General features: G+C 37.0%; 1 protein-coding gene across 5 annotated transcripts in view; it reads left to right on the top strand.

Moving 5' to 3' along the window:
• The window catches only part of LOC104838862 (core histone macro-H2A.1), a 47,604-nt gene that overhangs the window by 18,044 nt on the left and 14,456 nt on the right, over positions 1-15,104 (top strand). For 3 of the 5 annotated variants that reach the window (XM_010578870.1, XM_010578868.1, XM_010578867.1), the window contains exons 4-6: positions 4,273-4,379; positions 5,894-6,091; positions 8,660-8,770. In XM_010578870.1, coding sequence (XP_010577172.1) covers positions 4,273-4,379; positions 5,894-6,091; positions 8,660-8,770 — 416 coding nt within the window. The remainder of the gene's footprint in view (positions 1-4,272; positions 4,380-5,893; positions 6,092-8,659; positions 8,771-15,104) is intronic. The other 2 variants (XM_010578871.1, XM_010578869.1) reach the window with 1 other exon arrangement.

Genomic DNA, 15,104 nt, shown 5'->3' with positions numbered 1-15,104 from the left:
CTGCTACTGGGCCTGCTTTGTTTAGGTCTAATAGTAATTTGTTTCATTTTAACCTTGTGTTAAGTTCTTGTTCCAATATTTGCAAGTGTTGTGAACTACCAAAGCAACAGTATTCAAGGCAGAGCAGTACCACTATGAAACGGGGAAATGCAAATAATGAAACTGAGAACTTAGTAGGGTGTCCAGTAGATGATCGGAGTCTCTGCAAGTAAAGGATGAGGAACTCGCTTCAGGATGAGGTTTCTGTTGAGACTTCTAACACTTTTTGGTTGTGTTTGAATAGGAAATGCCTTGAGAACAGCTTTTCCTGTGGTCTTATCTCAGGCTTAAGTACAAAGATATACAACCTGTTTTCTTTTCTCCTTTAAAAATATTTAACTGAACTTTAAAAAACCTCAGCAGAAGAAAAGCAGTTTTGGTTCAAGTGCTGAGAACAGGCTTATACCAGTTTTCACTACCCATATCCATTTGCCTGGTTCTAAATATTGCAAAGGATTTTTTCAATTGATATAAATAAGAACTACCTTTAAGTTAAATTTTAAGAGAAAATTTCTTCACTTTTAGGACTTTCTCTTCCCACTTTAACCTTCTACTTTAATGATGACTGAAAAGAACAAAAATATTAATCATAACTGTCTTTTAAATCAAATCGATGTGTTCATGTCATAGATTTCTAAGGCATCCATCCCTTTTCTTTCTACATAACAGCTGTCCATACATGAATATATCACATGCTGACATGGCATTCCTACTTAATTTTTTTCTTTCCTAATTATATACTTCTCACAGCATTTTTGCTGGATTGTTTTATATCTGCAGTTAAAGCAATATATGTTAGTTTGCTTTTTTGTTTGTAATTATTCAAAAGCACAAGAAAAAGCCACTTGTGCAAATATAAAGGGTGTCTCTTCATATTACCCTAAGATTTCAATATGTGGTAATTGAAGAATTATACCTTCAAAAGCTGATAATACTGAATAACTTGTATATTTTCCTTGTTTAAAAAAAAAAAAAAAGAGGGATTTTGTTGTTCATTACTTTTGTAAAGTGTGTCTTTTGCCTGAGTGGTGGTGGTGGTGTAATTATTCTCTAGGGAGGAAATGCCCTGAGTAAATACATGAAAGGAATGGAATAGACATTATGCAACTTACATCCTTTTTGTAAGGCCTCATTTTTGTAAAATGTTCTTGTTTTGGTCTTCTGGCTGGATAAATACAAGCTGAGTGAATCCTGATGTCATGGAAGCTCTTAGCACTTTCTTTTCCCTCAACACTTAGAAGCAAAGCTTTCTCTCTTGACCTTGTTCAGTTGCAGGAGTCGATTTTTGAATGTCTATTTTTTTCCCCACTTTTGGAAGATTAACTTTAATGAAACGGAGCTCTTCAATGACTCCAACCTTTGAACCTGATAGATTGGCACTTCTAAAGATGGGTCTGACCTAAGAATTCAAATCCAATCTCCATTTTAAATACCTTTTCCCACCTACTACTCTTTCCAGCTCCACACCTAAATCCAGAGTGATTATTCTGGAAATTTGAGTTAGCTCCCTTACAGAGAACGCTAGATTTTCATCTTATTTAAAACATGGATGAAATGCCATTTAAATCTTCAGAATTAAAGCAGCATAAAACAGATGTGAAAGTAAAGCTGTCTGCAAGTGAAATCCAGGCAAGTAGTCAGGATCCCGTCCAGATCCCATCCGGATCCAGAAAGTCTTCATTTCTAGCATTTCTAAGTGCTCTGATCTGTTGGGTTTGGATTAGGTTTGTCTCTGTCAGTACTAAATCAAAAAATTGTTGCCTATATTGGCTTCAGCTGGAGTACCTCCTAATCTCCTGTTTTTAAATAGGGGAGTGTCCCTCCCCCTTTAACCAGACTTGTGCGCATAGCTGTGTTTTGCTGTTCTCTGTGCTGTGGGTCTCTCTGCATGCACGAGCAATGCTTGATTATTACTGGAGAGCTGAGGAGAAGGCCAGAAGAAAAATTCCACCCTCCATGCCCTCCTCCTCCTCTCTCCCTCTCCCTAAGCTCCTCTTTTGTGGTCCTCAACGCCAGTGCAAAGCGTTCTGTTCCTGAAAAGGAAGTGGGGTACCTCAACTTCCCTAAAGGACCATTAGAAAACTGTAATTTCAAAATGAGTTTCCTGTCCAAGGAAGAGGGCTTAGCACTTACAAGAACAGTTCTCCACTGTACAAGGCAGACATTTTAGTTTTATGAGGAACAAATAAAACATTCCTCTGTGCTTTACAGGCATAACACTTTCTTAGACTCTTTAGTTACAAAATGACCTGTCTGCATAGTTATGCTGATCAGTTGCAGAGAATAACACGGCCCAACTGTTTAGCAGTGCCTGATGCAGTAAAGAAGCGGAGGTGGGGGAAGCAGAGGCAAACTGAAAAGTAGTCTGCTGTTTGCAGCAAATCCTTCCCATGCTTTTCAGCCGGTGATAAAGTCTGCGATACAAACAAAACAATTCCTGATCTAGAGAGGTGGAGATGCTGGCCTTATTACAGTGACACAGAATCTTACTGAGGTCAGTGGGGATGCACGGGGTGTAACCGAGAGCGCAGCTTGTCCAGTGGAAGGTGATGTAGGTCTTCTGTCACAACAGGCGGCTGTATGCAGTGCTGAATGCAAGCTAAACCTCACATGTCTGAGCTGTGGCTTTTGAGAAGTATGTGAAAAGGATTATGCCAGCTTAATTGAGTTCTTTGGAGGTGTGGAAAGCATAGTCAGGTTGACCTTACCTTGCTAATCCTTCTTTAAAAATAAATTAAAGTGATTGCTGTCAGCATGAAATGTTGTTAGTTTTGGGGGCTTAGACTTAATATTCCATCTCCCCCTATAATAAAGTTAATTGTGCACTTTGAAGAACACAAAAGTAGTGAAAGCCTACCAAAATTCTCAATGAAGTTTAACTGTAGAACATCCAGAAGCAGCTGTAAGTTTTCCAGTAGGTGTCATAACTAGCTTATTACAGGACTTAGGATGAAAAATAATTGGAGAATCATGTTGAATTCAGTCTAATGAAAAGCCATAGTCTGTGCTATATAGTATTACTTAAGATGTACTGTGTCTTATAGTAAAGGCATGTGGTTGTGTGGGCTTTGATTTTAGTCTTTTTCATTTCAGATTAATGTCTTAATTCAGTTCTATTTGCCTCTGAAGCAAGCTTATGGGAGAGCTTTCATGGTACAGTCAGTTGTTAAATGTGAAATCAATTTCATACCCTATACTAATGTTAAATTTTATTATATTAGTGTATAATAGGTGTAAAAAAGTCATTTTCATTTTCTTTTTTCTCTTTTTCTCCAAACGTTACCAGGTTTGCAAAAGAAAATATACCAAAAGCAATAGTGAAACACAGTCTCTACAGAGGGAGATGAAAGGTTATGTATAATGGAGACAGCAGTAGCACGTAACTGCAAAGTCAGATAAACACGTTATGTCATTTTTTTAATTGTTCTTGTAATTAATTGCATTCTTTGCCTAGGGCTTGTTGAGTTGAAGTCAGATAAGTTAGCAGGTAACGCTCTAGCCTTTCGCTTCATAGATCCTTGCAGGGGAGCAAGTTAATCTTCCCTAATTCCAATAAAAGCCATTATATGCACAGCTGTTAAACGTATTTTGTCAGGACTGGAAATTTCATCTAAGGAGATAATTTACTAGAAGCAAATAAACATGATTCATCAATTACTTTTTCTGGACAGAAACCTCGTCTTGGACAGAGAAAAAAAATCATTAAGTCAGCATAGCAGCAGAGTTTGTATTTTTAGTGTCCTAACTTGAATGTGTGCTTACATGCTTCCATAATGTTAAAAATGAGAAACTGAGAATAGCATCTTTTCCTGTAATAAAAAAGAAGCAGCAATGCAAGCCAGAACTCACATTTATGACAGCTTTGAGAAAAAAAACTATAGCATTTGTACATCTAGTACTCCGTCACCTGATAGGAGAGGGATCCTAGGAGATGAACACACAGTAGCCTTGAGAAAAATGCTGAAGAAATCGGGAATCTAGGGGAACTGCTTTAAAAGGACGAAAAAATAAATATAGTTTAGACCACAGGACTTCAAGTGTGCATTCACCCTTCAGTGATTAGACATATAAAAAGAAAATTATCATTTTAGAGTTAGATATCTATTAAGGGTATTCTACAGCAGTTAGGAATAACATGATATAATCAGATATCTTTTTGCATGGATGCTAACTAACACATTGATTTTTCTTAATGATCACAATGTAATTAAGAGGGGCTTACTTTTTCCCCAGCGGAAATTCTTGAATTGGCTGGAAATGCAGCAAGGGACAACAAGAAGGGTCGAGTCACTCCTAGACACATCCTGTTGGCTGTAGCAAATGATGAAGAATTAAATCAGGTAAGAAAAAACGCCACCGTGTGAGGGTCAGGATTTCCTTTAGAGCTTTTTAAATTGTCTTTCCATATAGCTGAATTGTAACTCAAGACCTCTGCTTATTGAGTAGCCTACCAGGAAACAGCTCATTCACTCACTAGCACACTGCCTGTGTAACTAACTACAGCATTCAGCTTAATTATGTATTTCAGAACTCTTAAAATGTGTAAAAATGCAATGGAGATGTAATATGACATTTGCTGGGACTATCACAACCACTTCCGTTAGAGTGGGACATTGTCATAAACTCTACAAAGACATGGAGAAAATCTTGTAGATGTTTTTGTTTGTTTTTGTTTCCCCCCTTACGCAGCTTAGGACTCGGTGGGACCTATTCTGTTCCCATTGAAGTCTGTCATTGTGACCACAGAATTAAGAGCTTTGGAACTCTTGCAAGTCTGTGTCTTTTGCAGATTTCAAGATGCCTTTAACTAAGCCAAAAAAAATTTGGGCATTATTATTACAGTGTTGTGGTGTCAGCCAGAGACACAGGCTAGGATTAATGTACCTTTGTGTGAGGCGCTGTAAAAACACATCTGAAAAGGTACTTTTTCCAAACCTATGTATCATGATGGGGCAGGAAAAAAAAATAATATCCCCAAACCAACCTCCTTCTGGCTTTGTCTGAAATTTGGTAATACTTTCCATTCATCATCCCTTTGTAAGCTTGGAGCCTCACTGAGTTGTGGTTGGGGAGCAGTAAACACCAATCAGAAGGTGGGAGTACCTGAGGGACTTTGATGTTACTCTTTGTATCCTCCCGAACAGTGAGTTAGTCCCAGCTAGATGTATAAAAAAATGGGTTAAAGTGGTTTTAAATACATAACATGATATATTTCACCTCTGCTTTTAAAGGCTTGAATAAACTGCACAGTTTTGAATATTGATCTGCTTTTCTTCAACTACATAAAGATTTTTTTGAAGAAAGACTTGCAGGTATAGAGATTTGTATAAACGTTACCCTCCATTTGAAGTTTGTTTTTCTAAGAAAAAAATTCTGGTTTAAAAATGCACTTTCAAGAAAATTCAGCAACTGGGACATATATTGGGTTCTCCACAGCGTGGTACCCATTGCAGTCCCATACCATGGACTTTGGGGTCCCATCTCTCTCACACAAGCTGCCCTGCAAAGCCCTCATGTCTGTGGCTAGGGCTGTCCTGTTTTCTAGTAGCTGGGTAACAGTCCTCATTGCGTGGCTTCACAGAAAAAGATCTTGTGTGAGCCCAACAGATACTGACAGTAACAAGCGTATGTGCAAGAAGAATACATATTCCCTTTATAGTTAAAATCTAGTACACGATCAGCTTCATTTCATACATTTCATGTTTCTCTTCTTCAAGGATAATGTGTTGAGAAACGTACAAGAACCGGTTAGAACTCAAGGCAATGTACAAAGTTTATTGTAAATGCCAGTTTGTATTTATTGGTGATTAAATGCTGGAATTCGTCATCTACAACTTTTTGTTGTTGTTGTTAGCTATTGAAAGGGGTCACCATAGCCAGTGGCGGAGTGTTACCCAATATTCACCCAGAGCTGTTGGCAAAGAAGAGGGGATCAAAAGGAAAACTGGAAGCCATCATCACTCCACCTCCAGCAAAGAAGGCAAAGTCTCCATCACAGAAAAAAACTGTATCAAAGAAAACAGGCGGCAAGAAAGGGGCAAGGAAATCCAAGGTAGAGTAATCTATTTATTTAAAACCCAAACAAGCTTGCTAGTAGTAGCTGTAGGGAGCATCATGTAGGGTAGACTTTCTGTTCCGTGTTTTGTTAACAATAGGGATTTCAGTAGCAGTGTAAGCGAATGCTGAAGGAGGAGTGCTGCCCTCTCCCTAGTGCGGCTGGAAGTCTGAAAACCCTCAGAAGTGGCACAGGTCTGCAGGACAGGCAGGCAAGCTGTAAATACTCTGTTCTTTGTACGAAACAGTCGTTAGGTTGGCGCAGGCTGGAGGCACCAAGAGGCAGAAGAAGAGAGTGTATTGGAGGCTGTACTAGTCATGCCTTACTGGTGAGCAAACAAGGTCTTACATAGCAACTGTAGGGGTAGCTTTGCTGTGACTGCGCAGGTGCCTGCATTGGGCTAGGCGGAGTAAACTTGCTTGGACTTTGTTCAAGTATTGGTATGTGTCTGTAAGACACAGGGAATCTGGGTGTTTTTTTCAAAAGTCACACTAAAGCAGCATTTTGCAATTTTAAATGTTGAAGAAAAACAACAGCCTAAGTCACTTGCGTTGTAATAATGTCCTTAGCTGTTAGCATGTCAGAGTCCTGTTTTCAAGTGTTGTATTCTTCTGTTATTTGTTGTACTTTTTAATGGGTTTTGCTTTGTTCCAGCTTAGTGTAAGATTCCGCTTGTTTAGTTGATTTGATGAAATCCAAGGAGCATGAAAGATCATACCTAGATCAGGTAGCTGAGTCTCTTGCAACATCAGAGAAACTGTATTGTGGCTACACAGAATTTCTTTGGCTGAGCTAAAGACCCACAAATGTTCTCCTCTGTTATTAGTATGTTATAGATGAGACTCTTCCATGTTTAGACTTGTTGGGTGTTTTTAATTCCTAGTAATTAATTAAACTCATTCAAAATGAAGTGTGGAGGTGAGGGAAAGAACAGGAGGACCAAAATGTGATTTTTCTTATGCTAGGAAACTAAGAATAACATCTTTTTTTAAGCTAAGGAGAACATTCCTTCATTCCTTTTTTAAGTTTCAGTTTGTAGAAGTAGGAAATCTTTCTAATGTGTGTGTGTGTAACCAAAAATTTAGATTTTTTTTTTTTTTTTTTTTTTTGCAAAACTACTGTCAAGCAATAGGTTATGAAAGTAGCAAGAAAAGTACAGGAATTTCACATGAAATGGACAATGCATGTGAAAAGTTGCTTTCTGGGTCAAACAAAGCTTCTGTATTCATCCTGTATGTCTCTCTTGTTTACTTGGTCACTCTTCTGGTTGTTTCACCACTTCGTTTTTCAAACTGTTGGAATTTGGTTTTCTCTCAGAACACCTAGTAGCTGACACTGAAGTGCAGTGCTTCTAATAACCATGCACTAATAATTTCCCTAAATCTGGAATTTTTTTCTCTACTTGATTACAAAAGCAGGAAGTCTGTTGTGGGGTTCTGTTTTTCTTCCACACAATAAACTGTATTGTCTGCTTACTATATTGGTTTTTGGCTAACAGTAAACTCCTGGGGATTTGAAATAGGACCCATGAAAATCTAATTTTCAAAACATTTGTGTAAAGTAAAGCATGGTTACAGCTTCTAGGAGCACCAATATACCCTTGCATCAAAGTCATTTTAGTTGCTCAGCCACAGATGTAGTTTATATACTTTGGAAAAGGACAGTAGAAGAACAGTGGCTTGCTTATTATTCAGGTGTACTTTTTAGCTTCAGCAGATATTGCTGAGGCACCAAATATTTACATGAAATAATAAGTAGTAATTTTATTGAAAATATGAAATTATTTTTGGCACCAATTGAGTTTATAGCCACAGCAGTCAAGTCTTCATGAAACATCCTTTTCAAAATGTTCCTAATTCTTATTTTTATTCAGTAAATCAATTCATTCCTGAAACCTATAATTTTACTTCAGTAATGCAGTTAAAAAAAGGAATGGCGGTTGAGGGGAACTCCTTCTTCCTCTACATTTTTACTGGAGATAAAGGAAGGTGATGATGTTAAACAAGACAGAGAAAATTGTTCAGCCCATTTCCTACTACTAGGCAGGTAGAAAGTAGATGTATTCTTCTGACACTGGCTCTAAGGACGGCCAGATTTTAAAGCAGTATTTCTAAAAATAACTTTGTGAAATCTGGGAGCATCTCCCTCCACAGAGAGATAAAATCTGCACTCTGAGAAGTCAGTTTTTACCTTAGAATGAATGTCTGCCCACACACATAAATAGATACATTACCTTTTTCCACACAAGTCATTAGAACTCTTTTAAAAGTTTGGGGCTGTTTATGTGTTTTCCTGCAATATTTAAGACAACTGTCATCTGAATTGTGCGCTGTTGTAGGCAAGAAAAGGCTTACGTAGATCTGCAGACGTTGAGGTCATTTTTCCTGTTGATTCCTTCGGCTGTAATCAGCCACTTTAGTTAGACTAAAGGATAAAATCCAAACGCCAGTGTTTATACTGGCATTTTATTGCCTGGTAAGCATTTATGGCATGTCATATATCTTAGTGTTATTAAATGTTTTTTCTCTCAGTCCTGAGTTAACTAATTAACTATATTTTCGGAAGAAGAAGCAGGGAGAAGTGAGCAAATCAGCCAGTGCTGACAGTACAACAGAGGGAACTCCTGCAGATGGTTTCACAGTCCTGTCCACCAAAAGTCTGTTTCTTGGCCAGAAGGTATGCTCCTGCATTTTTATAAATGAATATCTATTTTCAGTGCTGCTTAGGGAATACCCCCTCCCACCGCTCCCCTTTCCCCAAAACATCTAGATACAATGGACATTTCCCCACTGAGCACTTGAGGAGGTGTATGATACTAGTTTTTGAACAAAGAAATTCTCTGAAACAACTTTTAGAACATTTTAAAAATACAGAAATGAGTCTTCATATGGCTACATAATTAAATACTCAAATAGAAGGAAAGCCTGTGTGCTTGTAATCTGTCTCACCTTATTCATAAACAGCATAATTGTTACAGCTAAGCTTCTGCCAAAGATGAGATTATTCTAAGAATAAAATGTCTTTTTCCAATGGGCAGCCCACTTCATTGCTGATGTAAATTATTTACAGGTTTTTATCAAAACCTATTTTAGACGTTTGTTTATAATAGTGGTTTTATGTTTTGTTCTGCTTTGTTATTTGCAAAAGTTAATGCTGTGTAATAATGAATGATGCTTTTATGAAAAGCTAGAAGTCAACGATCCTTTTTTCCTGTGAATGTGCTTTGGGACATGGGGTGGTTTAATACAAATACATATCTGCTTAAAGAGAGGATCCATTTAAAGAGAAAGTTCATTAAATTAATTTGGTCTTTTATCTTGAAACCTGCCTTTAGTTCATGATACAAAATTTTGTTAAGTAAAACTGCATCTTTCTTCTATCATTCAGTAATCAGATCATTGTGTTGTAAGTCATAAAAGATGAGCCATTGTCCATTGTGGAATGTATCTCCTCTGACTCATTTTTATTTCATACTGAGGTTGTTCTCCATTTATCCTTCCACAATTTGTTTGCAAAGTTTAACATGCATGAGAGTAATGTTATTTTTTGCAAGACTTCTGATTTTCCACATTTAATTCTACAGCTAGAGCTAGATTGCTGGTTTGGTAGGGTTTTTTTGTTATTTGACTACTACTAGGGGGGTGGTTTTGAACATATTTTTAAAAACATTTTGATGACTAAATTGGAACCCAGAATTTATAAACTACATTACTGTTTCAAGAAAGCAAGTAACGTCAGACTTTTGGGCCTGATTTTCAACTCTTTTAGTCACCACAGGAAACCTGTAATAAGACTTAGCGTTATGTTCCAGCAAGACTGACCCAGAAAATCAATGGGGCTTTGCTGTTGGCTCAGTGGAGGAGAATCATGAACTTCAGGACTGCTTTAAGCTGTGATGAGCAAAGCCAGTGTCTGCTGTAGAGCTTTCCAGTGAGTACCTTGTACTGGGAAGTGGACTTTCTGGCTTTCTCATTCACTTGGAGTGCAGCCCCCTGAAAAAATTACTGGTATGACATGTCCATCCCCATACCGGTTCGTTGTCAGTTAGTTCTGCACATAAGAGGGGCCAGGTGTTAGCCTTTATTTGTAACACAGTACACATAATGAAAAGAAAAATGAAAACCCGTTTGTCTCCTGTGACGGAACACTCCAAATGAAATGGATTATTTTCTGAGGGGTAGAGAATGCATAGGCACTGTTGAGATGTCTCTACCACAGACTATATTTTGCTTTTGATTCCCTGTGAGAAACTTTTCACAGGCAGTAAATGGTTACTGTAAAAATCAAAGAAAAGTAGGCTATGCCTAACAAATACAGGAATTTTCTGTATCCTATTATGTGTGAGTTAAAAATGAAATTCTTACCTTGTTTGAGATGATAAATAATGTATTAATGTCTTTGTTCTGATTTTACCCCCAAAATAGCACATTTAGACCAACCTAAATTCTTTTAAGACTGAAAATGTGGAAAGCTTAAAATGCAAAAAAACTTTGCACTGTAGTGATCAAAGAGATTTTTATTTAGCATAAAAACAACAAAAAAATTTATGTTGGTTTATTACTAGAAATATTTTCAGACTATTCCCCAAAAATTATTTTCAAAATGTGCATTTTCAAAATTATCAAAATAATTTTGATTTTCTTATGATAAAAAAGGTAAAGGTAAAACTTTCAGTTATGGAATCGGTGGCAGCTGAATGCTTCCTCTCTCCTAAACTTGAGGTGTATTTTGCATGGGCCAGGAGGCTCCTGGGTGTGACAGGATGTCTGCTGCTATATGCAGGTTTAGCAGACTGCGATCTCATAGATGGTGGTGGTTGTTAATTATTTGAGTGACACATGGCAGTCTTAAATAATTGCTATTTATTTTGGAAATTTACAAATTAAATGTAAAAATTATCTATAAAAACTAGTGACTTTGAATCAGTTAAATGCTTCTGGTTAGCCATTTCTACATGCAATTGCTGTTTAAAAAGATAATATTGATTTTTAAAATATTTAAGTTTTAAGTCTGATGCTTAACATAAAAAATAGGTTTTGTTATAGTTGTCTTAAATTAGTGCCACATGGTATTCATAAATACAGGGAACTAACAATAGTGATTCTGGACAGTACTTTTGCAGTTCGATTACTTAGACTTGTGCATGTTGCTTTTTTTCCAACGCGTGTGAGGGCAGAAGGTGTTTGCCTTTTTGGAGGAGGACCTTTATCCTATTGAGCATAGCCTCACCCTCCTTAAACAGCATTTTGAGGGAAGGAAAAATCTGCTAGTCTCTTGGGTAGGGAGGACAGTGTGTTTACATGGTTCAGCTGGAGGCCTGGAAACCATGACTCCTGGCTCCTGGTTTTGGCTGATTCAGAGATACTGTAAATCACCTCTTCTTTCTCTGTTGCCTTCCCCATCTGCGAAATGGAGATACAATTACACTCTTCGCATGGATGGTAGAAAGGCTAAATATGTTAAAGCATTTTGAGCTTTTCCATTTGAAAAGCAAAAATATTCATATTAATCACAGTTATTTGATTTTTCTTGAATTTGTACATATGGCTTTTCAGTATACTTTCATGTTCTGTGCGTTCTTAATAAACTACAGTGCAAACACAGAAACCTGAAACTGAAGAACCCAAACAAACAATTGTTATCTTTCGAACCTCTTGTGACATCCTTGAACACCTTTACAGCATGTCTCTTTGGTCTGCAAAACCACTATCTGCTAGATCAGGAAATAATTTACTAGATGCAGAGAAGGAAGAAAATAATCCTGTTCTTAGTGTCACATCATTCATAAGTGTTTAATGGGAAGAATCTTTTTCTTGGCTCCATGTTTACAGAAGGGAAAGGAAAGGGGTTTATTTGCAAGAGCAGCTCTTCATCCTTCTAATACCCCCAGATTTAATTGCTGAAAACACAAATGAGAATGTTGCAAACCTGGGTATTGTTTAGTTTTTTAAAAGTACTGTTATTGCATTAAATCTTCAGGTAACTGCTGACATTCAGCTAGAAATTCTTAGAGGTCAGGAAATGGCAAAGAACCCTTCAGTTATACCTGTAGAAATGTATTAGTGCTACACTAATTAAGTATTAAAATCTAGTTAATAGGTAAATGATTGCACATCCTACGAGTGACATCCCAATGGAAATGTGGTATTCTGCACATTAAGTAGTTTGTTTTTCCTGAGACAATTATGGAGTAGAGGCAGAGTTGTAAGACCTCAAGCCTAAGCTGTAGGGTTTGGACTTTCAGAGGGACCTCAGCTTGTTGTCTGCAACAGGCATCTTCAGTTTTCTGTCTGAAACTCATACCAGAAAAAGTTCCAAGGCTTTAAAGGTAATTTTGTCTGAAATAAGAAATGCAAGTCTTGGTTCAGAAAATACTCATGGATGTGCTAAGTGCCGTCTGCATTTTATCTAACTAACATTTAATTTAAATGTTACCTAAAGTTGTGTCCATTCTTTGTTGCACATGTGTATGCAAGTTGTGCCTATTTATTTTTTTTTAAAGTGGCCCTTTAGAGGATCAATTCTTCTATCTAATATATGCTTCATGCTATTGCGTAGCAAAATTGAGCAATTGCTCATTGGAAGATTTAATTCTATGGTGAAACTTCTGATTATTTTTTTTAATTGTTTTTGGCAATCAGATAGCTAACAGTGCATTGAACAGTAGATGCAAAAGTTAGCAAAATAATACTTAGCTGCCAACACATGCTATCAGTGATGGGCAGCTTTTTAAACATTTTGTTGTTGCTGTTAAATTGAAACTTGAATTACCAGCTGGTTGCTATGTAAACCCCATATATGAGTAGGCACAGAGATAGATTAAAAGTTTGAAACCAAAATGGTCTGCAGCCAATAGATCTGGGGCAAAAACTTGTAGAACACAGAATTAGGGACCAAAGAGAGTCACCTATAAAATGAACAATATATGCTTAGGAACATACTAAGATCTCCACAAAACAGTCTTTTGGTGTGTGCATGTGTTTTGTTGTTGTTTTTTTATTTCAAAATTCATAAAGTTTCTTTTAACATTTTGGTTTGATTTGATTTGACTTTTTTTTTTTAAACAGCAGTTGCTTGTAGTCAAACTCAAGACTCAAACTCCAGTATGAATAACTCGCCACGTGTGAAGTATTAAAGGATTCTAAGCTATTTGGAAAGCAAGCTTTCTTAGATTTTATTACAAATTCCCGGACAGACCTGTACTTAAAACAGGGCTGAATTACACTCATTTTTAGCCAAAATCACCCTATTTTGAGGGAACATAGTTTACTCAAGCAACATATGCAAATTATATGAAATTGCAGGCTTTTAAAAAGAGAAAGAAGGTCAATTCATATAATCACATGAATAAAATGGAAATAATTTTTTCATAAAACTTAAATATATGGATGTTGGCTTCTGTAAATGACCCATTCACTTGTATTGGTTACATGAATTGGGCTCATATTCCCTACTAATAAACTGACATACACAAGGAGGAGATTTGAAGAGTTAAGTTTACAGAATGTGGATTACAGACCAAGAGACAAAATTCAGTTATTGTTGAGATTAATTGCTGTGCCTGAATGTATATCTTATGCTTCATAGGCTGAACCCAGCGGGCTTTGGATTAGAAGGAAAGCCTCGCTTAACTGCAGCTAGCTTCAGAACTTGCATAAATGAATGAGAACTTTCTCTTTCATAGTTGCTTTCCATATTGCCTAATCAGCTACTGAAACCATCATTTTAAATGTGTGTTGTAGATATAATTTATGATGTAGATAGTGTATTTCCCCATATGAAAGAGTGTGGAAAATTTTTTGCACTTTATTTTAAGTTTTGGCTGTAGTAAACCTGGTGTGTGTGAAATCAGACTTCCCAACACTGGCTACGAAGCAGTGTCACAAACCCCTGGTTATAAGCTTCTTCACATGCCTGTCAGTGTACTGCAGTTTTGACTTTTGCCAAGTTTGGCATTTGCATCAAATTGCCTCAGATTACAGAGTTGTTTCTGTGGTGTGGGTCACATACTCGGATGAGATACCCCAACTGTCAGTAGTAAGCAAAATGCTATCACTTTACACCTCTAAGCACTTCCAAAAAAACATCCTTACTAGCATGACATGGCAGGATCAGCTTGTTACCATTGCTGGTCTGATTTGTTTTTATTTTCTTATTTTATATAATAGTTTGTAACTCCTGCTCAAAATGTGTTGCTAGAACTTGAAATCTGCACTTCTTGTATTTCGTTAATTCTTTTTATTCTTTTAAGAGCACGTAGTGCGGATGTGAGGTTAATCTCTAGGTATCTGTGCTGACTTCCTCAGTTTACTGTGTGCCCATGAGAAATCCTTCTGATTCTGTAACAATTAAGACAGAAATTGAGAGGCATGCTTGGAATACATGGGTGTTAATGAGAGGAGTTAATGCGCATTGGTGGGTGGGGTTAAAAAATCTCTATTTTCATAAATAACAAAAGGAAGTAAAGCAAATAAAATAAAAACTAGAAGCAATAAGCACATAATAGTGCCTGCTTACAGTATGTGACCAGCCATTCACAAAGGCTGCAGAACTGTGCAAATAAAAACTGAAGTGCCTGCAATACAGACTACGGTGACCGCTAAGAAGGAAAGGAAAAGAAACATGTCCTCTTGTTAGGATGGAGGAATCGCTGGAGACAAGTGTGTGCTTTCACAAAGATATGCTCATGTTTGCTAGCTTGAAGAAGGAGGAGCAGCATCTTTTATCCAGTTTCAGTGCTGAACTGTCATGGCTCGTCCCTGTAATTGATGCTTAAGAAACTATTAGAGTGTCCTTCATCTATACTTTGAGGAGAAACAAATATCCTCTTATAATGTCAAAATAAGAATCCCAAATAGTGGTGAGCATAAAGCCAAAACAGAGCTTGTTAGTAGGTACATTCATGTCCTCCCAGTGTGAACAGTGTTTGAGTCTTGTGTTTGAATTTTTTTTTGATAATAACCCTCCTTTATGACCTGCCTTTTATTTTGCATATTTGTTTGCAGTGATG

Source organism: Haliaeetus leucocephalus, unplaced genomic scaffold (genome assembly GCF_000737465.1).
Source record: "Haliaeetus leucocephalus isolate CR32 unplaced genomic scaffold, Haliaeetus_leucocephalus-4.0 Scaffold656, whole genome shotgun sequence".
NCBI classification, from domain to species: domain Eukaryota; kingdom Metazoa; phylum Chordata; class Aves; order Accipitriformes; family Accipitridae; genus Haliaeetus; species Haliaeetus leucocephalus.
Note: the sequence above shows the minus strand (reverse complement) of the source record. Positions and strands in the feature narration are given on the sequence as shown.